This window comes from Drosophila ficusphila, unplaced genomic scaffold, assembly GCF_018152265.1.
Source record: "Drosophila ficusphila isolate 14025-0441.05 unplaced genomic scaffold, ASM1815226v1 contig_286, whole genome shotgun sequence".
In the NCBI taxonomy this organism is placed as follows: domain Eukaryota; kingdom Metazoa; phylum Arthropoda; class Insecta; order Diptera; family Drosophilidae; genus Drosophila; species Drosophila ficusphila.
Window position 1 is genome coordinate 6,066,374 of NW_025064189.1, and position 20,678 is coordinate 6,087,051.

Below are 20,678 nucleotides of genomic sequence, written 5' to 3' on the forward strand. Positions count from 1 at the left end.
GGTTTTTTTTATGGCCAGGAATGCCATTAAAGGGGAAAGAAATAAACTTACATTTGCATTGCAATGGCCGGGAACCGGCTATCTGTGTCCGAAGTCCAAAGTCGCAAATAACACTTCCGATACAAGACCCTCCGGCCTGGCTAGTGCAATTGACTAACCTTGTGTCAATACGATCATAACGGCCAGAAGCAATTAAGCCAAACAACGAATCTGGAGAAGAGGCAGCCGCAACTTTGGCAACTTGTTATAAATCAACGAGCCCAATCGACAAGAAGGAACCGTCAAGCACGAAGCACAGCCACATCAAGTCAAGTCAGCTTCTTGGCTGAGTTATGACGTAGGCAGACAGCCCGGAGAACGCTTTAACAAGTATACGATATACTAGATGTCACTTTGGAGGATGATACGCTCCAAGTGTCTGCCGACTTTAATCTCCAAAGATCTCCGAGTATGATATCTCTCAATTTAAGACTTTCATTTAAAAGATTTGCATGCAAATTGGTTTCGTCTGCTGCTAACTGGCGAATTTATTAACAACAGGGGTAAAGTATTTGTTAATCCTGGAAGATAGAAGCAATAGAGATTATGTGGACTGAAAAAACGATGTCATTTAAACATTTCAGCAAATAAAAATAGAAGTCTTAAACACTTTAAACTGGGAAGAAATTCAGTCTGTGGGGATTTCTTTTTACTATTTTACTAGGTATTAGATAAGAAATCGCTTGCCATATACATAATTTATATTTGGGAAAAGCTATTCAGTTGTTGAAAAATCTGTTACGTTGTAAAGCTTTGTGGTTGTGAAACCTTTATTAAAAACAAACTCAGTTTTTGTTTAAGCTTTAGAATTTTACCTAATGCAACGGAGTAAAAGTTTTTTTTATATCCCCTAAGGCCAAAAAATAAGGTGGAGAAAAATATATTTAATCAAAACATTTTAGTACAACTTAGTTGTTTATCAAAAATCTTGCAAAATCTTTAGGCCCTTAAGGTGTTTTAAGTACTAAACATTTTAACAATTAAAATTTACAATAGCAGTGCTAGGTTTGGTAAATTTTTCTATACAGATTTTTGTAACGTATTTTACACTTGATTTATATAGCTATAGCTTGCAGTGTTGCCAGGTGATGAGCGCCCGTATATCGCGGGTATATATCGATAGTGCCATGACTGGCTCGCATGCCACCTCTAGCACAGCTGTTTTTCCGATTTCCTCTGTTCCGTGCTGTGTATAAATTGTTATTAGGATCTAGGCTAGAAATTACTGGTTGCACACTCACCGCCACTGCTCCACCGACCACCGCCCCTTGCAAGGACACCCACCACGATGAGCTCCAAGGACAAGAGCAAGTTTAAGCTGTTCCTCAAATCGCTGCCGGCAGGTAGCGACTGACGCGGTGTGCTTTTATTCTGGCCAAGACATTTCTAATGTGTTTTTTTTTCGCGGGGCCTGGTAGGTTATGTGGGTGAGCGGACACTTCGGCCGGAGTTCGAGAGGGAGCTGCGACCGGAGCAGCCGGTGGCCCAGCGCTGCAAGATGCTTAAGGAGCTGGGCGACATGCAGCTGCACAACTTAAATCTGGACGAGGTGCGTTAAACTTTATCTCACCTCCTTTGTTTTACTAATGTCTGTACATTTTTCGCACTCGCAGACTTCCATCACCATTCTATTCAATCTCACCAACGATCTCATTGTGCCCAACAAGCCGGCCGAAACCCGTCAGATTGCCCTGAGCTTCTACAAGAGGCTCATCCACACACAGTACAAAAACCTGACCATCATGCGGGAGAAGTTCTTCCTGGTCATTCAGAACCACGAGGCGCGCGAGGACCTGCGCCACCTGCTCGAGTTGCTCGACACACTCACCGACAATGGAAAGGACATCACCAATTTTGAGGAAAAGGTCGGTTGGCCATCTATTGCCGTTCAGAAACTGTGCCTATTATCCCAATTGGCCTTTTCCAGATTGGCAAGTTCATGCTGCTCTGGATCCCAGCAATCACAGAGGCCAATCTGCTCCGCCCCTATCTTGACATGCTGGTCAACCTTATCAAATTCAACGCGGCGCATCTCGACAAGGACATTCTCGTGGGCATTGTGCAGTTGGTGTCGCATTCTTGAGCTCACTAAAACACACTGTCTAAGAAAGTTATTCGTTTTTCCAGAAACGCCTGCGACCTGAGCTGCAGTGTCACCGTCAACGAGATCGGGCTGCAGTGCCTTACAATACTCGAGATGGTCATCGGGTATACAATCTTCCCCAGCGAACCGCTGCCGCAGTGCATCACCACCTTGTGTCGGACAGTTAACTATCCACCTTATTGCCCGTCCTCATTTAAGGTGAGTCTAAAAAGCAGAAGCTTGAAAGTAACCACCACCTATTTATTATTCTATTAGATTTTAATTCTTAGAGAATGGTAATATGTTTCAACATTTCATAAGGTATTTTGTTTTGTTTATTAGCTTGCAAAAACTCCTAATATGAAATGAATTTAGACGAGAACTTGTCGTAGTTGCTAATAGCCTCTGACGAAGACGACGGCTGCTTGGCATTGACCTCGGACGCTGACTTTTCTTCTTGGCTTACCAACTCCTTTTTCATCTCAATCTGAGCCTGCTTCTGAATTTCCTTCTCCGCTTTATTTTTTACTGGGATGTTTAACTGGGCCACTTCTTTCTCCGGCTTCTGCTCCTGTTTTTTCACCTGCACATCCTGGCATTCGTTTTCGAAATCTAGACTGCAGTACCGGTTAACAACATCGAAGTACTGACCGCGTGGACAACGCATCTCCAGAACCCTCTGCTTGGCACACACAAAATAGCGACGACAATCGTGGCTGTGCGGCGCCAATCGGCTGCCCGTCCTGATGCACTCATCTAGGGCGAGTGCCTGTTCCGACAGCACTGGCGGCATGGTGGGCCTCTCCAGGCAAATGCCCGTGTGATCCGGTATACAGCCGCTCAATTTTGCCTCGAAGTAATCGCCCGGCGGACACTGGATCAGCTCTGCCTGTCCGTCATGACAGCGGAAGTATGTCTCGCAATCGTTGGGATTCGCCAGCGTAGCGTTTTCCGGCAGCACACAGCTGCATTGATGGGCAGCAGTTATAGCCACCGGCAGGCAGGCTCTTCTCTCCGAATCAAAGTAGCTTCCGGCGGAGCACTTGGCCACCACGAAGGATCCCCTCTCCAAGCATTGTCTGTATCGCGAGCAATCGGTATGAACTCGCTCTACGCTGTTTGATGTCCCACAAACGAAGGGCTCATTAGAGCAGTTTCCGGGCATGCAGATCCTCAGCGTCTGGCTAAAGTGATACTCCGCCGGACAGCTAAACTCCTGAAAAGGCAGCTCATCGTCACCCGTGCAAACGTAGAACCTCTGGCAATGGTTCTCATGGGGCAGCATTTGCCAGGGATCGGAACTCCTGCAAATTGAGGCAATATCCAGCGCGGCTAAAGTCGTCGATGAGATACCCAAGACTAGGCAAACAACTAGAAAAAGATCTGAAGGAAACCAGAGCTATATGGTTAACCGGAGTCTTATTATTTCTATTCTTCTACTCACCATTCATTTCTGTAAGATGTGCGTTTATGTAAAGAATCCGTCGAATGCGGTGTTGATTGCAGGTGACTTTGCTTTTTATGTCCTCGCTTTGGCGGGGATTTATCAGCTAATTTTCTCATTCGGCAATCGCTGGCGGAGATTGCTCCGACATTCGATAATTAATTCTAATGAGCACTCTGCTCAGACTTTATCTGGCTCGATTTTTTGTACCACTTATCTGAACACTCCTCTGACTTCACCGCCTCTTATCGTTTAACATGTTCCGGCAGTTGGTGATTAACCCTAGCTCTAAAATAAGAAATGATCGCGGGTGGGAAAGAACAGTTAAAACACTTTTTCAAGGTCTTAACCGGAGATAAGTTTTAGGAGCGCTGACCCAGTTTCCTTCAAGTGATCTTGATCCAAGGTTCTTAAACAAATATCTTGTTTTTGGTAACATACTTTTAGAACACATTTTCACTTTAAACGGATTTACGCTGTAAAATATTGTATACAAGACATCAATTTATTTCATTCCGATCCAAAATTCTGCACACTAAGCGTAATAGCAACCAATTAGATCCTTGGGCATGCATCGTAGCACATCGAACCCGTTTTCTGTCAGCTTGAGCGCCGAAGCCCGAGTTCCGTACTCGAGGGCGTCCCTCAATCGCATCTTCACCTTGTGCAGCGCGTAGATTACAGACGCCGAGAAGGTGTCGTTCACGGAGTTCAAGTCGACGATTCGCTGCGGGATCTGAGGGCCCACCTTGAAGTAGGTGTCATCGGCCATCAGGCAGCTGGCGCCCTCCAAATAGTTGCTGTACATGACGACGGGCTGATTCGGCGGCCCACCCGGGCACTTCTCCTCGGAGTCCTCGGCCAGTGGATCGGGTGGTATGTAGGGCATCTTGCGCGGCTGTGTCTTCTCCCACTGGGCACGTGCCGCTGTCATCTCATTCCTAATTGCCCAGACCACCTCGCGACCGTTCATAAAGGCGTACGTGCGCATCATGGTCTTCCGAGCGAACACGTAGTCCGCCATGCTGGCCATCAACATGGTGGCGGGGCGCATGTTGTCCAGGTCCACGGAGAGCACGATCCGCGACTCGGGACATCGCTCGTTGAAGTCAATCACAGCCAGGACCATGCGCTGGATCTCGACGGGATTGCGGCACTCGAAGTGGATCCACGAGTACTTCTGGTAGTCGACGGCGCCCACGAACTGCTGGTAGGTGAGCTCCTGCTTGGCGCTGGAGAACTCGAGGATGGTGCGCGTGTCCGAGTTCCGCTGCACGATGATGCTCCGATGTGCCGGATGGTGGTTCGTCAGCGGGCAGTGGGATATGTCGATGCCCTGCGATTGGAAGCCGTTCAGGAGGCTCTCGAACGCACGCACCTTGCTCAGAACGCCGAGGAACTCGCACTCCAGACCCAAGCGACGCCACACGGTGCAGATGTTGGCCGCCGGACCGCCGCGCCTCCAGCTTCCCTCCTTTGTGCGCTGCACTTGGCCGGGAACGAGTGGTAGGTCCACGATGGTGACCATGTCCAGCGTGCAACTGCCCACGGCGAGAACATGCTTCTTTGGCGGCGGTGGAGGTGGAGGCGGTTCCGGAGGCAGGTGGCGCACCCGCTTCACTGTTATGAACTCCTTTACAATTTGCTTCTTCATTTCTGGAAAGTCCTAAATTTTGACTACTGCCGAATGTGACTGGGAAATGATTTAATTTCCAACGTTATCTTAAAATCAGTTTGTAACAAAAAAAGAAGCTAGCTACTGCGAGCTGAAGATTATGTAGTAATCAATTATGTCTAACAGAATACATAATTAGTTCTGATCTATGAATTTTCATTTATTTTCCTCGACTGCAGATCATGAAGAACCTGCTGGGCACCCAACTTGGTTACCATTCCATGAAGATGATGTGCAGCATCCTCAACGACCGAACTCTCTACGATGATGCGCACCTCTTGCGTGGAGCTGTGTTCCATCTGAACATGAACATCTTCGGATCGAACATCATTTTCCAGGTCTCTCCAATGACCTATGCAACGAACGTGCTGACAGCCTTCCTGCGGGTAAGCATGGCCATCCTTGATTAGATCTTTTAATCACATTTCTTTTGTTTCTTAGGCCTTGGATAGTCGACAGGTCATTGTTACCTTCGAGGTGATCCTCAGCGTACGCATGGTGATCAACAAGCGGCAGCTTTCGGAGATTATTTGGGACCGGATCTGCGACATAATGTCCTCGATTGTCAGCAACATCGAGTACTACGAGGCGGCGAACATCAACAAGGATCGGCTGCATGACCTGCAGATCAATTTCCACGAGAACATTGACTGCATCGAAAAGCTGTTGCAGCAGGATCGATCGCAGATTCTGGGCAATATGGAGCGCATCTACGATCTCATCGAACGAGTGGCGGACCGGCGGCCGGAGGCCTCCGTCCTGGCCCTGATCGAGTACCGATCCCGCCGGGTGACGGCCACTCGGCCGGAATGGCTGCAGGTACTGGCCCAGTTCGTCCGTCGCTACTACCGCATGTCCAACGTGAACGTGCGCATCAAGACGATCGAGGCACTGGTGCGGATTATGGACCAGAACCGTGCCTGCTACGAGGAGGAGATCCTCAGCAGGGTGGTGCTCACCCACCTGGCGCAGATCCACCAGGAGCCCAATGTCCAGGTGCGAGTGGCAGTGGCGCGTGCTCTGTCCAACTTTGCCACCCACTGCGACACGAAGCGGTGCATGGACCTACTGGACATCCTGGAGGCGCTCATCAATCGTCCCTTCGAGCACACGCGTCATGGATCCTCGGCTGGGGATGCCTCACTGCCGGACGTGGCCGTTGGCCTTGTCAACAATGAGACGGAGATAGCGGACATCATCGCCGCCGTCGATGGATTGGTCAAGGTGTTCGCCATCAAGTTGCACCGTCTGCCAGCGGTTCATGCGCTGAAAATATTCAATATTCTAATGGACCATCTGGAACTGCACTACGACCGACCCAAGATCTTCGAGAACACCAGCGTTGTGAGGCATAAGGTGAGTGAAAATGTTTAATCAATAACTTAGTAAAGAATATATTAATATTAATATCACTGGGCACATTCCTATTCATTCATTACTCCTTTTTGCCCGCTTAGATATTCACCTGGTTGTTGAAGGCCCGCGCCAACGCATCCTACCACATTGGCTATCCGGAGGGCAGCAGCGAGGTGGTCAAGTTCAGTCACTACTTGGGCATAGATTCCCCTCTGCTGCCGCAGGCTCACACCACCGCCATCTCCATTCGGCGCGTGTGCAAGTTGATTGTGCGGTGCCTGGAACAGGATACCGACTACCAGGTTTTCCAGCTGGTCATCAAGGAGCTGCCCAAGGTGCTGCAGAACAAGGCGCTCATCCAGGGCAACGACGTCGAGGAGCTGGCCAACACGCTCCTCAAGATCAACGTGGTCGGCAACAACAAGGTCAACAAGTTCAAGAGGCCCACGGACGAGTTCCACGCCCTCGTTTTGCCGGCCATAGCTTCCCTAGTCATTTACCACGAGAGTCTGCAGCCGCAGCAGCACTACAGCATTATCACGGCCCTGAATTCGCGGGTTCTCACTGGCATCGCCACCGTCTGCATCAACACCATGACCATTCTGATCCTAGAGATGCCGGAGGCCCTGATGCGGAAGCTCCCCGAGGTTCTGTTGCAAATGAGCAAGATGTCCGACACGAATGCTTTGGCCAATCCGGTCCTGGAGTTTTTGTCCTGTAAGTAAATTGAAAAAAATATAGAGAACTCTCCAAACAATTTTAAAACTATCCGGATTTAATAAATATTTTATTTATTTCTCTTTTTATCCCAGTGCTTATCCATCTGTCCAAGCATCTCTTTGCGAACTTCACTTCCATGCACAACATGTATGTGTTTGCCATCACGCTGCCGTATACAAAGCCGCATCGCTACGATCACTACACAGTTTCCCTGGCCCACCACGTCATCGCCGGTTGGTTCCTCAAGTGTAAGCTCGAGCTCCGCAGGAACTGTGTGAGCTACATCCGGACGGTAAGTTAAACAATCTGCCTTATACCCACTTGCATTTAAAATCCTTTCAATTCCAGTCAATTCAGTCGAATGCCAAAATGCTGTCGAGTGACATTGTGAACCTGAACTCGCTGAACGAGGACTCCTCCAACCGGAAACGGAGCACCAGTCTCACGGAGCGCGGCAGTCGGAACAATGTCAATGCCAGGAACGATCTGGAGATGCGGCCGCAGATGAACAATGGTCTGCGCAACTTCCATGCCGAATTGGCCGAGACTTGCTTTGACTTCCTGGCCCGCCACACCTATTCGCCCTGTCCTTCGATGCCCAAGCGGTAAGTAATTCTTCCACACGGAGGTGGAACTTGTTCTATTAGTAAAGTTGGTCTTCTAATAAGTGAGCATTTAAAAATGTATACTCTTGAATGTTTTACAGAGTCGTAATGTTTCCATGTTTAACAATTTACAAAGGAAATTAATTTTATTTAGGACATTATATTAGAATTAATTAGGATTATGTCCTAGTTAGACCACAAAGTATTTAGGTGAATAAAGATAAAATTGGCTTATACTTTTATGACAAATATTATAAAAAAATCATGTTAGGAGTAAAAAGTACATCAATAATTTTTTAACTATTTCTCTTCACATTTATAATTATTCGTTTCGTCTTCCAGTCTTCCCGCCGCGGAGTTCCTTCTCAAGGATGGCGTTTCGCAGACCTGGCTGGTGGGTTACAACCTTGTGACCATCACCACGTCCGGATGTCCGTCGGCACCCACACGAAGCGGTCTCTGCGAGCGATGTGCCCAGCTGGGCAAGGCGCCCAGCATCAGCCTGAACTCGAAGAGTCTCAGCGACGCAGCTCCTCCGCTTTCGCCGGAGCGGGAGAGGCGCTACACCAAGGTGAGCCTGCAGCACAGCAGCGGCAACGAGTCGGCGGGCAGCACGGAGCTCACCTCCTCCTCCTCCTCGAACTCGGCGGCCACCGCCGGACATCCGCATCGGCAGATCTCGAACAGTTCCACCGCCTCGCTGGATGCGCTCTCGCGTCGCGGCTCCAATCCCGAGGCACTTGGCAGCGGATTGGGTGAGGGTCCGCACAGCGGCAGCAACACCTCGCTGCTGGGCAACTCCCTGTCGCAGTCCTCGGTGAGCATGAGTCCCTCCTCGGGATCCGTGGTCCAGCAGGCGGTCTGCGTGCGCGCCTGCACTGGCTGGGCGGAGATCCTCATCCGTCGGCCGACGGGCAACGTCTCGTGGATAACCCGTATCCAGAACCCGATCACCAACGATTGCTTCGGCCAGGATCTGCCGTTCAACAATGTGGTTTCCCTGTTTCTGCCCACTGCCCATGGCGGAGTCTTTGGGCCGGACAACGCTATCCAGGTTCCGCCACATCCGTTGGCCGATCCCGAGCCCGAGCAGGATGCAAATTCAGCAGCGGCTCCGCAGGCCAGTGCTGTGCGCAGTCGGATGGCGGCCAAGGCGCGGGCTTTGCAGCGCCAGGAGGAGATTCACTCAGTCAGCGGAGGAAATGGCAACGGAAATGGTAATGGCAATGGCAATGGAAGTGCTTCGAGCGGCGGAGCTGCAGCTGCCATTCCCATACCACGAGTTTCGGCAGCAGGAAAACGAGGCAAGGAGGCGGCTCTCTGCGGAAGCGTTAGCGATGGCGAAGCGGACGATGACTCGCTGGCTTTCGAAGATGCCCAGAGCAGAGCCAGGAATCCCGTTCGCCGGGTCAACTCCAGTCCGGAAATGAGCTCCAGCTGGCGGCAATCGTTCCTCACCAACAAACCAACTCCGCTGTCGCAGGAGCCTGTGAAAACCGCAGCAGATGAGCCACAATCGCAGCTGACTCTGAAGAAGAAGAGTGTGCAGTACAGCACGAAGGATATGCGCGTCAGTTGTGAGGCCATTCCCGAGGAGATAGCCGGCTCCACGCCGCCCTCCCAAGCGGCTGCCCAAGCTCTGCAGCCCGAAAGCGGAACGCTGCCGCCAAAGCAACACTCGGCGGACGATGTGAGCAGTCATGTGGCCGGAGGCAGTGCTCTGCAGGCAGCTGGATCCACCTTGAAGCTAGGCAAGCCGCCGCTCTCGCCGGGACAGCCACCGCTGCTGGCCGCGGGAAGGATGACCAGCTTCGGAGGCACCTCTGTCCCGCAGCCCGGTGCGCTGGCCAAGTCGAGCAGCAGCGGCAGCAATGGCGCCAATGTCGGTGCGATCTCCTCCGACTACGACAACGGCAACAATGGCAATGGAGACATGATGCGGGGACGTTCGAAGACAATTTCGGTGGTGCGTGAAGTGAACAATGGGAATACACGAACGCCGCCGGCCAGCAGTTTCAGGAATTTCGGACCCGCCAAGCCGCCTATAAACGCCAAGTTGTGCATGAACCCGAGCTTCATGTTCCTGCAGCTCTACAGCACCGGTCAGCTGGGCATCACGGATGAACCCCTAAAGGTGGGTCCGGAAAACAACAGCGCTGTGGGCTTGATTGACCTGGTGCCACCATTCGAGACGCACAAGATCGGTGTGCTCTACGTGGGTCAAGGGCAGTGCAACAACGAGGTGGAGATCTTGCGCAACTCGCACGGCAGTGCCAGGTATGTGGAGTTCCTGCGAAACATTGGCACGCTGGTCAGCCTGAAGGAGGCCGAGCAGAACAACCTGTTCATCATGCTGGACAGGAACGGAGCCGATGGCAAGTTTGCCTACATCTGGAAGGATGACATTCTGCAGGTGAGTGCAGGGTATTTGTACGCTTTGATATTGTATATAACCAATTAATTTTGTGGCAGGTTACCTTCCATGTGGCCACGCTGATGCCCACCAATCTGCAGGATGATCCCAACTGCAACGAGAAGAAGAGCCACATTGGCAACGATTATGTAAAGATCATCTACAACGAGAGCGGCGAGGAGTACAATCTAAACACCATTTCCGTGAGTTACAACCAAATATTTCTGCTTTAATATTATTCTAATTCAGCATAAATAACTGCATTATTATTTCCAGGGCCAATTTAACTACGCCTGCGTGATCGTGGAACCACTTGAGCTGAATTCAAACCGGGTGTACGTAAAGGCGCGATCCGAGATATCGAAGTTTGTTTGCCATGCAGAACATCGGATCGTATCCGATCGCAGTGCTCCGTTGCTCGCCCGACAAATGGCACTGCACGCCAATGTGAGTATAGTTTAAGTGCTTAAATATAAACTAAACTTAATAATAATATCAATGTTTGACAGCTCGCTTCGCTAGTCTACCAAAGTGTGCAGAAAAAGCATCCGTATGCATCGAATTGGCTAGAAAGATTGCGCCAACTAAAGCGTCTGCGAGCAAAGGCAAGTACTTCTATAATAGTTCGTGGAAATATATAACTAACTTATTTTTCAACAGCTTATTGAAGGAAATGCAAGACAGCAAAAGTCCGGCAGTGCATCGAGTGGCATCGGCATTAACGCCTCGGCCATTGGTTCAGATATGGACGACCAACGAGGGGATTTCATTAAGTACACATAGACAACAACGAGAGGCTCCAAACTGAACAACCATGAGAGAGCAGAGGACCTACAGACTCATCCTGCCATGATTCCTCTTGATTTACGATTTGGATATTTGATAACGAGAAATCCCAGCAGACCAACAACAAAAGTCTCTGCCTAACCAATAACCACGAAAATAATTATAATATAATCATAATGAATTTGACAAGTTTATAAAATTTGTGAGAATACATAAGCGCTGTTCATTTCCAAACTGAATGCGTTGTTTTCCTGCTAGGCATTCAGATTTAATTACTATTACCGATTTTGCAAAGCAACTTTCTTGTGTTTAATTGTAAACAAATATTTTTCTCCGTGACCAATATAATTAATATAATTACCTGATTTTTAGTATTATTTATTTCAACGATGCACAAGTGCTTAGCATTTTTAAATATTAACATTATTGTCAGGACATTTTAATGTAATAAATTCTTTTGAAGAGACTTAAGCGAGCTATGTCATGCTAAGTTATATCCTGTAATTCACTAGTTTTACCTAAGGCTAAGTTGAGCAATGTGATCGTAGCCATATCCAGTGATTTTGTGGCTGGCAACTCGGTTGGCAAAGTCTACAGCTTCCGCCAGACTTTTTCGATGTTCGAGAGTGGCGTGAATGAATGCCCCCATGAAGCTGTCTCCCGCTCCCAGTGTGTCCACCACCTTTTCCTGCTTATAGGAAGCCATTTCACTGTAGTTCCCATGGGCATCCAAGGCTCCAGCTCCGGCACTGCCCCAAGGACATATGAATGCGGGTTTTGGTCCATTTCCGGGAATTCTCGCTGCCAGCTCCACGCAAGTTTCCCGCGCTGTCTTCCAGCCCAACTGACCGGCCAGTTCCTTGGAGAAGACCACATAATCGCAGGGCAGGCAGAGCTCCTTGCTTTGTTCGTACCTCGTTTCGAAGTCCAACGAGATAATGATGTGACTCCCGGTCCTCTCATTGTAATCCCGGATGCTCCGCATCATTTTTAGAGTGTGCGGCGTGTTGCGAGCCTCAAAGTGAACCCAATCATACTGCGAAAGATCGATCTTGCTGAAGTCCTCCCAAGTGGTCTGCGGATAGTCCTTATTGCAGTGGATAATGGTGCGCGTGCCGGAGTCCTGGGCCAGGATCACCGAAGAGAAGGGCGGGTCCCTGTCCGTCAGAGGGCAATTGTTGGTGCCGATCTCCCGCTTTCGCAGATCCTCGAGCAGCACTCGAAATGCATCCGATCTGCTCAGCATTCCAAAGAAGTCCACCTTGGAGCCGAGGACCCGGAGCACTGTGCTCACATTGGAGGCGTTTCCGCCACGTTGCCAAAAGCCATCCAAGCAACGACGGTCGGTGTCCTCCTTGGGATAACTGCCACTGATGGTCACAAAGTCAATCACCGTACAGCCCACGCAAAGTACGGATTTCACCTGGCTCATCTCAGTTGATTTGATCCTTCCTTCAAAATATTTCCATAAAATATTATATTTCCCGATTTTTAGTTCTTTGGGTTGTGATTGCACTTACACACGGCACTTAATCTAATCAAAGTTTTATCCTGATCTATTTTCACACAGTTAAGTAATTTGATTAGGTTACTAAATTTATATGTATCACATTTGAACAACTATGTTGGATCGAGGCTTATGGGTTCACCTTAGCTTGTTCGGATTTTTAGCTCAATCTAATCGAAAATTCCATTTTCACCTGCTACTTGTATTTATTGTCGATCGAGTTTTACAGCTGTTTTTGTTTTTAACTTTTCTTATCGCTTATTTAGGAGAGAGCTATAGGCAAATGAGAATCTTATGTTCATTTTGGGCTCAGCCACCGATCGCGCTCTTTGGTTCGCTCTCAAAAGCAGTGTGACCGCTGTGCGGAACGTTAATAATATTATTTGTTTAATAATAAATTACAAAAACTAAGTCAACAGAAAAAGTTTTAAATTAAAAAAAGGTCAGAAGAGATCTCGATTTTGTTGCACGTTGAATGATGGCTTGCGTTTACTGATTGATCAAATTACATTTGAATGCTATAATTAATTTATGTTTTCATTTACTTAATAGGAATTCGTTACACCGGATAACTAACTCTTCCATTTAGAAAACTATACTTTATGGTGTCCTGAAAATTCCTTCGATGTTATAAATTAAAATAAATTACCTATAATGATTTATACAAAATCCAGCGAAAGTCGATCATATCTCAAACACACAGCCGTGCAACATGACGGGGCACAAATTAAAGGATGCCAGGGCAAATGTCCTGACTAGACACATCTAGCGTTCACCAGACGCATGTGGCAGCTTCGTCAAACACAACACACAACAGTGAGCTCAGCACACAGTCAGTGGCAAAAGCTGTCACCCAGGAGGCGGGATTGATGCCCCGTGACTGTCTATCTGTCAAGCCACTGGCTACAGATTAAATAAACATTTCATTTCATTTACAAATCTGGCTAAAACAAGACTAAACTATTAAATTACTAGCCAGGTGTTGAATAGTAAAATCAGGCATTACGTGTCAAAAAATTAATCATACGCCATGGTGAACACTGCTTAAGGTTTCAGTAAAATGAAAAGCATACTCTGCTATCAGAACTTAAGGAGCGCGTTAAGTTAACGAAGACCTTCCTTCGATTGTTAAACCAAACTGAACATAAACTTGAGGTAAATTTTCAAATTTCACGCCCATTTTCCCCCTTTTTTAAAGAGCCTTCTGGGGAGGGGCAGAGCAACTTAAAGCGAACACAGCCAAAATTTTCAAATTAATGTAAATCGTGCCAGGCCTGGCCTAAATACCCACCCTCGATCCGAGGACTGAGTTGCCGCCACAAATCGATAGCTCGACATTTGGTGGCGACGCCTTTGCGGGGTAAACACCTTCTTGGGCACCATTTTGTGGCATGGAATTATGGCCGGAAATTGCCATAAAGTGTCAATCAGTGTAAACGCTCTTAATAGGTATTTATTTTTGCCATTTTAATTACCCCGCCCCGCTGGGAAACGCAGCCACTTTGCCGGCGGACAACGAACTGATGAAAAACGACTGATGACGCCTTAATTACTTTCTCGAGAAAAAGAACTCATTTCCGAGTGAATTTTTCATTGCGAATTTTCGGGCAGCTTATTAAATATTTACTGAGTAGCTATTTATCATCGATTCCGAAGAGATCAGTAGACAAGTGCTTGTGATTTATTATGCCTAATGTTGTGGTTAGTTTGCAAATGTATAACTAGATTGGCAGACTTAAAAATCTGTAAACATCTTCAGTTCAAATGACAATTGTTTTCCTGAGGAAATGCTGTTTAACTTTACGTTTCGGTTTATTTTGGTGCATACCAAAAATAACCTCATCCAAATCCATTTCAAGTACCTTTTGTTGGTTGCATAACAAGGTGAATTTTAAACGCAAAGGTTGAAAGGTAAAATGCTTTCAGGCTGGAGCTGACAGGCAGAATGAGGCTGCACTTTAATAGACAATGCCCACTGTGTGGCGATTGGGGGATTATCGAGTGCGTGCTGGTTTTAGTTAACGAATTCAACGTTTTCCATTGAATGGCAAGTGGCATTCGGGAGCACCGAAGGCCCAGAGCAACTGTTAGCACAGACCAGCTATTGGTAATCGCACTCCGGAGAATCCCGAACAGCCCCCCGAAAGAGTGAAAGTTTGCAAGTGGGTATATCCTACCGTATATAGTACCGTATATATGTGCATGTATATATCTATATATGTATATATAGGGCATACCCACACCTGCTATTAAAGTCCTTCCGTTCAGCACATGAATACTCGTTTTTGTTTGGACTGAGGCTTTGAGCCTGTTTTTGTTTACTTGTTAACTGCAGAGCTGAGCTTTTGGCCTTTGAGTGCTCAACTCCAGTTCATTTTATTCTTCTGATTTATTTGAGCATTAAAAAGTTAAAAGAAGAAGTAACTTCGAAAAGGTTCTACTTCTAAGAAAAGCTAATCACAGTTTTAAGTAAACTATTTCGATTAAAAACCTAACATGCATTTTATAAAATCCTTCTATTCTATATAAATATCTTATTAAGTGCATGTATTTATTATTTTTAAGGTAAGGAATTACCTTCTTCCTCTTTCAACTCAAAACACATGTCCTAAAGAAATCTGATGCTGAAAGGAGCTCGCGTGTTTATGGAAACCATTTTATCTGAACAGTTATGAACCATTGCACCTGATTGGATTAATGTATTCAAGAACATCAACATGCACACACAACTCATAAATAAACCCATTCGCACCGTTGGCCAAAGCCGGTCCCAATCCTTTCTCTTGGCCAATAAAAATATATGGCTCTGGATTATATTTCAGCAAGAGATGGAGCCGCAAATAAAACGTCTTCTGCTTATGACGAATGCTTTTAATTCACGCTCTGGGGAACAACAAAATTAAATTGAATTTTGTCCCAGACTTTTTCCTCACGTACCAAGGCCAGAATCATAACTCATTTCCAGAGTGTTTAGTGCAATTTAAAAGTAAACGCCAATGGCTAGCAGTTTCTCTATCGAAGAAACACATAAAAGTAAAAACGGTGAAGTCGTAAAATTTCCAAGGTGGAGCTTAAAGCGAAAAGGGCTTACTAAAAATTAAAGGAAATCTATTTAATTTACCAAAACTATTTTAATTAAAACCAGTTAACATCGATCAGCAGTGACACATATTTATGTGCCACATACTTAATTCAATAATTCAACCGTTGTCACCCACGTTTTTGGGGAGGGGTTCGCTGAAAACGCTGGATTGTTAGCATATAGGAAATTCCCAAGGTATAAATTAGAGAAATAAATTATATTTATCAATGCGACCCATAAATAATATTTATTTTCGCCTGTGACAGGGGCTGCCATCCGCACACCTTGCTGACGTCGAATTTCGTGCTCTTTTGTCAGTATCTGTAATTTGCGGCCGGGTGGGAGATACGTCTTCGTGAAAAGCCCACAAAGCATCAATCAAAAGAATTAAATACAATTATAATTGTCTGTCACCGTATCGAGATGAAAAGCCAGCCGCAAAGGATTTTCCGAGACGCGATAACTTCTCCTGGCAACCTACCCAAAATTTATTTACGAGTATAAGTATGTTCTTGTACTTAAAGTGAACCTTCTATGGAGTATATTAAATTTATTTAAAAAATAATGATGTGTAAATATGGGTTTTAGATTAAAAGGATATGGTTAAATAACATATTTTACTCATACGCAGTGTTGACAGATGTTGGTTTCGATTACTTTCTAGTTGGGAGTCTAAAACAAATAACAAGATTAAAGAATTTGAAAGGTTCACCCAAAAGCAAGTATATTTTGAGCCGCCGGTGGCATTTTACAGGTGATGACTTTCATGTTTATTATTTCTTTATGGTGTACAACTTTTAATACTGCTTTAATCCATACATTCGCTACGAATGTGTTAAACCAAGTTTAAACCCAAATAATCTCTTTAATCTTTGTAGCTTATAGTTATTTATTTATCTGCTTTTGCTAATCTTTTTGTATTGAAAACTATGCGTGGAAAGATTATAAGACTCATGACAAGATTTGTTCATTTTTACTAAAAGGCAGGAGAATAATACAAGAAAAAGGATTACAATTTATACATGTTCAAAGCGAAACAGATAAAAGGGTTAAGTGTTTAGTGAACATTTTATGTAAGACTTCCTTTCCAAATCTGAACTTACGTGGGACAATAGAAGAGTCAAAAGCAAAATGCAAATTTGAAAGGTTTTTCTCCACAAAGGTGCATTCGTCGAAAGTGACCCCCTCTTGGTAAGTATCTTCTTTTTTGGCGTTCCCCCTAAGTGAATTGAATTGAAAACAAACGGAGAATGCCTGCGCACTTAGGAAAAGAGACGACCGCAGGGCTCGAGAAAGTTCGAGCAAAATGTTTAATTTCCGGATGCACAGACGGCTGAATTTAAAGGAGGCGGCGTCGAAATGTGTGCAGGGAATATCATGCAGATGCTTCCGGCACTTGGCAACATGCAAAAGGTCGTTTGGTGGGTCGAACGAGAGTGGGTGAGGGAGGGGGAGTGGGAGGGGGTTTGGAAATGGGTGAGAACGTGGGGCGTGGACCTCCAAGAGGTCACCGTTCGGACAAAGAGAATGCCGAGTGTGTGCAGCTGAAAGTAAAGCGCAATTTCCTGGACTCTGACTTTTTTGGGTCCATTACGGACACTTAAACAAATTGAGATAATATATTATATACATATAAAAAGTGGTAACTAAAAAGAGCAATAAATATTACGTACATATAATTAAAACTCCATTTTACCTTCCATATTTTAATTAGAAAGAATGAATCATTTCATTTTCTACTGTGAGGAAACAATATTGTTGCTCATTCATTTTCTATAAAAAAAAATATATTTTTAGTCAAGTGTTTTAAAAATGTATAAATCAATTTAAAAACATAAATTTACTTTTGCTGTGCATTCAAATTGAAATTTTTATAATACTATAATAAACGTTTTCTAAGTGCCATACTAGACCAGGTGCAGCTGACATTATTTGGACCTCCATCCGTAGCAAACGACGTCCGATGCAGCTGCACTGGTCAAATCGTCGCACTTCCTGGTCCATTCAACTGGCCAAAGGGCCATTTGAATCGACGCCATCGAGGGCCATTTGGTGACAAAGTTTGAGCGGTAATTAGGCATGAACAATTGAGCCGGAGCAATGGGCAAACAATAAACACTTAATGCATTGGCACGAGTTTAATGACACTTGGCATCGGTGGCGATGACTCCTCTCGGGTAACAACAATTGGAAAATTAAACAAAGCTACTGCCACTGCCGTTGGAAGGGAAAACCCCCTCACACGTTTTCACCCAGACAAATTGGGCCAACGGAAAGTAAATAAAGGATGGAGGATGGCTGAAGGGAGACATAACTGAGAGAAAAATTTGTTAGAAAATCTTATCAATAAAATTTTACATTAAATAAAATTAACTAGTATTTTTAACACTTTATCGTTTAGGTTTTAAATTAAGTAGTTATCTAACTCACCAGTCACTTTTTATTAAATGATAAATGTTTTATTATTATAACAATACAAATTAAAGGGTGGTACCTTTTCATCTTGCTTAATTTGAAAAACCACATTTTTTTGGGAAAGTTTTATTAAAATAGAATACCAACAATTGTTTTTTTTTTGTTCAGAATATCGTGTGCAATTATTCTCAACCAGGTAAATTTAAAACGTTTTTATTTAAGTGGATAACTCGATTGCGTTTGCGAACGGCATGTTGGATCGAGCTTCGGCCACAAGGTGTCTACACAACAATTTATAATGGTCGACTGGCAGTCCACGACCACAGCCAACAAACAAACAGCCAAATAGCAAAAACGCCTGCGAAGAAAGGACGAGAGTGTTGAGAAAAAATGCGGGATAATAGCGCCAGACGGCTGCAGTGCCATTTCTCAAGCTCAAGCACCGGACCAAGTGACCAAACGACCGAACGACCCAAAGTCCCAACCACCGACAGCCCGTCAAGTCGAGGACGAGGACTCCACGACATTTGGACGCCAGGACTACAGGACACCAGGACACTGGGACACCAGTACACCAGAACGCGGTCACTGAGTCAGCCCCACTCAATTTCTTTCGCGCAGGAATGGGCCAGTCACCCACCCACCCAGTGGTTCTGGGCTCGCAAGTGGCCAGGTGAGTGACCAGTGGTTGTTTACTCTCCGCAGTCAGTTGGCAAACTCGGCTGCTCCTCGGTGAACAGACGGTATCAGATCCGAATTGACTGAAATCGATACAGCTGCAGGGCAAATTAAATTTACATTTAATTTTAAAAGACGGGTTTCTTCAATTTTCAAAAGAAAAAGATGGTTTAAGGTATTTTGTTCTGAAGAAGCAAATTAAAATGCTTTAAAGCGCTTCAATCTCTAAAATCATTATTTATAACCGAAAATGTAACTATCAAAAATATAAAAGCTTGTTAATTTAAATTTAATTTGTATTTAATTATTCAAAAATGCCTAAAAGCTTTTGGAAATCGTGTAAACCTCATTCTAATGTTTTCCTTAACAAATAATAACTTTTCTAACCGTAAGGAAAATGACATTGTTAAAAGTAACGAAAGGCAGTCGAATTGAAAAGTTTTCATGTATTTTGTGGTGGACGTTGAACCATAAATAATCCAAACGGACTTGGCCTTCGATGGGTGCAGTGGAGGAGAAGCCATCGACATCGGTGATATTTATTATTTGATGCTGCTGATATTTTAAACAAATGTTCCGTGACATAGATAAAAAACATTCCAGCAGGAGCGAGTGCATTGATATTGATGCTGTGGCCGATGTGTTTGTTGTTTTTGCTTTGGGAATTGAACTATTTTTCCTGACATCGTTATTGTCGCTGTGTACCTGCCAACTGACCTTGTTTATCCTCCTTTTTTTCCGCATGAGAAATGCAGATGGGGGAAAACCAACCAATTTGAGTTCATTTTGTATGAAGACAAAATGGATTTCTCGTCTCAGCTGCCGGACTTTAAGCACCTGTCCAAATCAGCTTGCTTTGGCATCATTGTTTCCGGATAATTATATAATCTGATTGGATTGAAAAGTGTAAAAGTTCCAAGGCATCGAAGGATCTACTACAAAGATTAACAAGCTTTGTTTTTATTTACTAGCAATAATTGACAATTGGTAATTCATTACTTATTTGCTTTATATTTTTTAGATTTGATTCAATTAATTGGATAGAAAATCAACATATCGTAAAAGCGCTGAATATTTATTTTAGTGACGCTAACATTTTTTTAATTATATATAAAAATTCTAAGAAGTTGTTAATATTGTTGACACATGACACACATTTCTTCTAATTTTCTTCACTTATTTTAGGCAAACCCACTTTTTAGGCTCTCCTGGAACACATCCCTAATAAAATCCGCTCCCTGCCCGCGGCGGAAAGTCCGCCAAGTGGCGCACTTAAAAGGGACAAATCCTCTTAAAGAATCCTCCTCGAGTCGTTTGTAGGGCAGGCGCTTAAAGTGCGCGATGCGTGGATGCGTGGCACTTACAAAGGCGGAGGAACAAGGACCCGGGGCAGGACACCGGTGGTGTCCTGGGCACGCTGCTCCCCGCTCGGGGCTCATTATTTCCCCGAGTAATATGCTAAAATGACGCGAACACAGACGTCTGCGTTTGGAGCGCGCTTGGTAAAGCGCCGGGCTGGGAAATGTTTTTAATTGAAAGGAACTCGCGAGGCGTGCCTCTGCACATGGAAAAGTGGGCGGAAAAACTTGGCTAGGGTTAACGCGGTGTCGACACTTTCCACCAGGCAGTGCGCCACGTGGATGTCCCCGGCAGACCTGTCACCGGCAAAATTGTTTTTAAAGCCCCACCTGGAACAGCTAATTTCCATTTGCTTTGCTTCAATTTCTCCACTGTTCTTCGGCAAAACTAATATTTGCTTAAAATCAGTTTGGTTTGACTTCCGCAAGTCAAGTGGATGCAAAATCTGTTAACTTAATATTCTACAATAAAAGATTAGAGTAAATAAAACTATTTTGAGTAGCAAACTCAACCTTA

General features: G+C 45.3%; 4 protein-coding genes across 5 annotated transcripts; 1 reads left to right on the top strand and 3 right to left on the bottom strand.

Moving 5' to 3' along the window:
• Positions 1–1,191: 1,191 nt before the first annotated feature.
• Positions 1,192–11,360, top strand: LOC108100457 (tuberin). Its single transcript, XM_017204385.2, has 15 exons — positions 1,192–1,382; positions 1,458–1,588; positions 1,653–1,904; positions 1,967–2,103; positions 2,167–2,341; positions 5,421–5,627; positions 5,683–6,597; positions 6,699–7,314; positions 7,410–7,609; positions 7,666–7,922; positions 8,265–10,335; positions 10,395–10,538; positions 10,612–10,782; positions 10,845–10,940; positions 10,996–11,360. The coding sequence occupies exons 1-15, from the start codon at positions 1,328–1,330 to the stop codon at positions 11,116–11,118; spliced, it is 5,550 nt and encodes a 1,849-aa protein (XP_017059874.1). The 5' UTR covers positions 1,192–1,327; the 3' UTR covers positions 11,119–11,360.
• On the bottom strand, positions 2,440–3,937 carry LOC108100459 (peritrophin-48). The gene is made up of 2 exons (XM_017204387.2): positions 3,567–3,937; positions 2,440–3,505 (listed from the first exon to the last, which is right to left on the bottom strand). Exons 1-2 carry the CDS (start codon positions 3,571–3,573, stop codon positions 2,478–2,480), a joined length of 1,035 nt encoding a protein of 344 aa, XP_017059876.1. The 5' UTR covers positions 3,574–3,937; the 3' UTR covers positions 2,440–2,477.
• LOC108100458 (ketohexokinase) lies at positions 4,051–5,290 on the bottom strand. The gene has a single exon (XM_017204386.2). The coding sequence runs from the start codon at positions 5,218–5,220 to the stop codon at positions 4,102–4,104; it is 1,119 nt and encodes a 372-aa protein (XP_017059875.1). The 5' UTR covers positions 5,221–5,290; the 3' UTR covers positions 4,051–4,101.
• Positions 11,361–11,482: 122 nt separating the features above from the next.
• LOC108100460 (ketohexokinase) lies at positions 11,483–12,947 on the bottom strand. 2 transcript variants are annotated; one of them, XM_017204389.2, is made up of 2 exons: positions 12,642–12,947; positions 11,483–12,569 (listed from the first exon to the last, which is right to left on the bottom strand). In XM_017204389.2, the coding sequence occupies exon 2, from the start codon at positions 12,551–12,553 to the stop codon at positions 11,636–11,638; it is 918 nt and encodes a 305-aa protein (XP_017059878.1). In that variant the 5' UTR covers positions 12,554–12,569; positions 12,642–12,947; the 3' UTR covers positions 11,483–11,635. The 2 variants fall into 2 exon arrangements, with proteins under 2 accessions (XP_017059878.1, XP_017059877.1); XM_017204388.2 differs by having other exon boundaries at positions 11,483–12,573.
• Positions 12,948–20,678: the final 7,731 nt, after the last annotated feature.

Bases quoted from the DNA above. Each gene is read 5' to 3' on its own strand.
- LOC108100457 (XM_017204385.2), top strand. From the start codon at position 1,328: ATGAGCTCCAAGGACAAGAGCAAGTTTAAGCTGTTCCTCAAATCGCTG. The intron at 5,628-5,682 runs GTAAGCATGGCC...TTTGTTTCTTAG, and splicing joins TGCTGACAGCCTTCCTGCGG to GCCTTGGATAGTCGACAGGT. The intron at 6,598-6,698 runs GTGAGTGAAAAT...TTGCCCGCTTAG, and splicing joins CCAGCGTTGTGAGGCATAAG to ATATTCACCTGGTTGTTGAA.
- LOC108100460 (XM_017204389.2), bottom strand. From the start codon at position 12,553: ATGAGCCAGGTGAAATCCGTACTTTGCGTGGGCTGTACGGTGATTGAC.
- LOC108100458 (XM_017204386.2), bottom strand. From the start codon at position 5,220: ATGAAGAAGCAAATTGTAAAGGAGTTCATAACAGTGAAGCGGGTGCGC.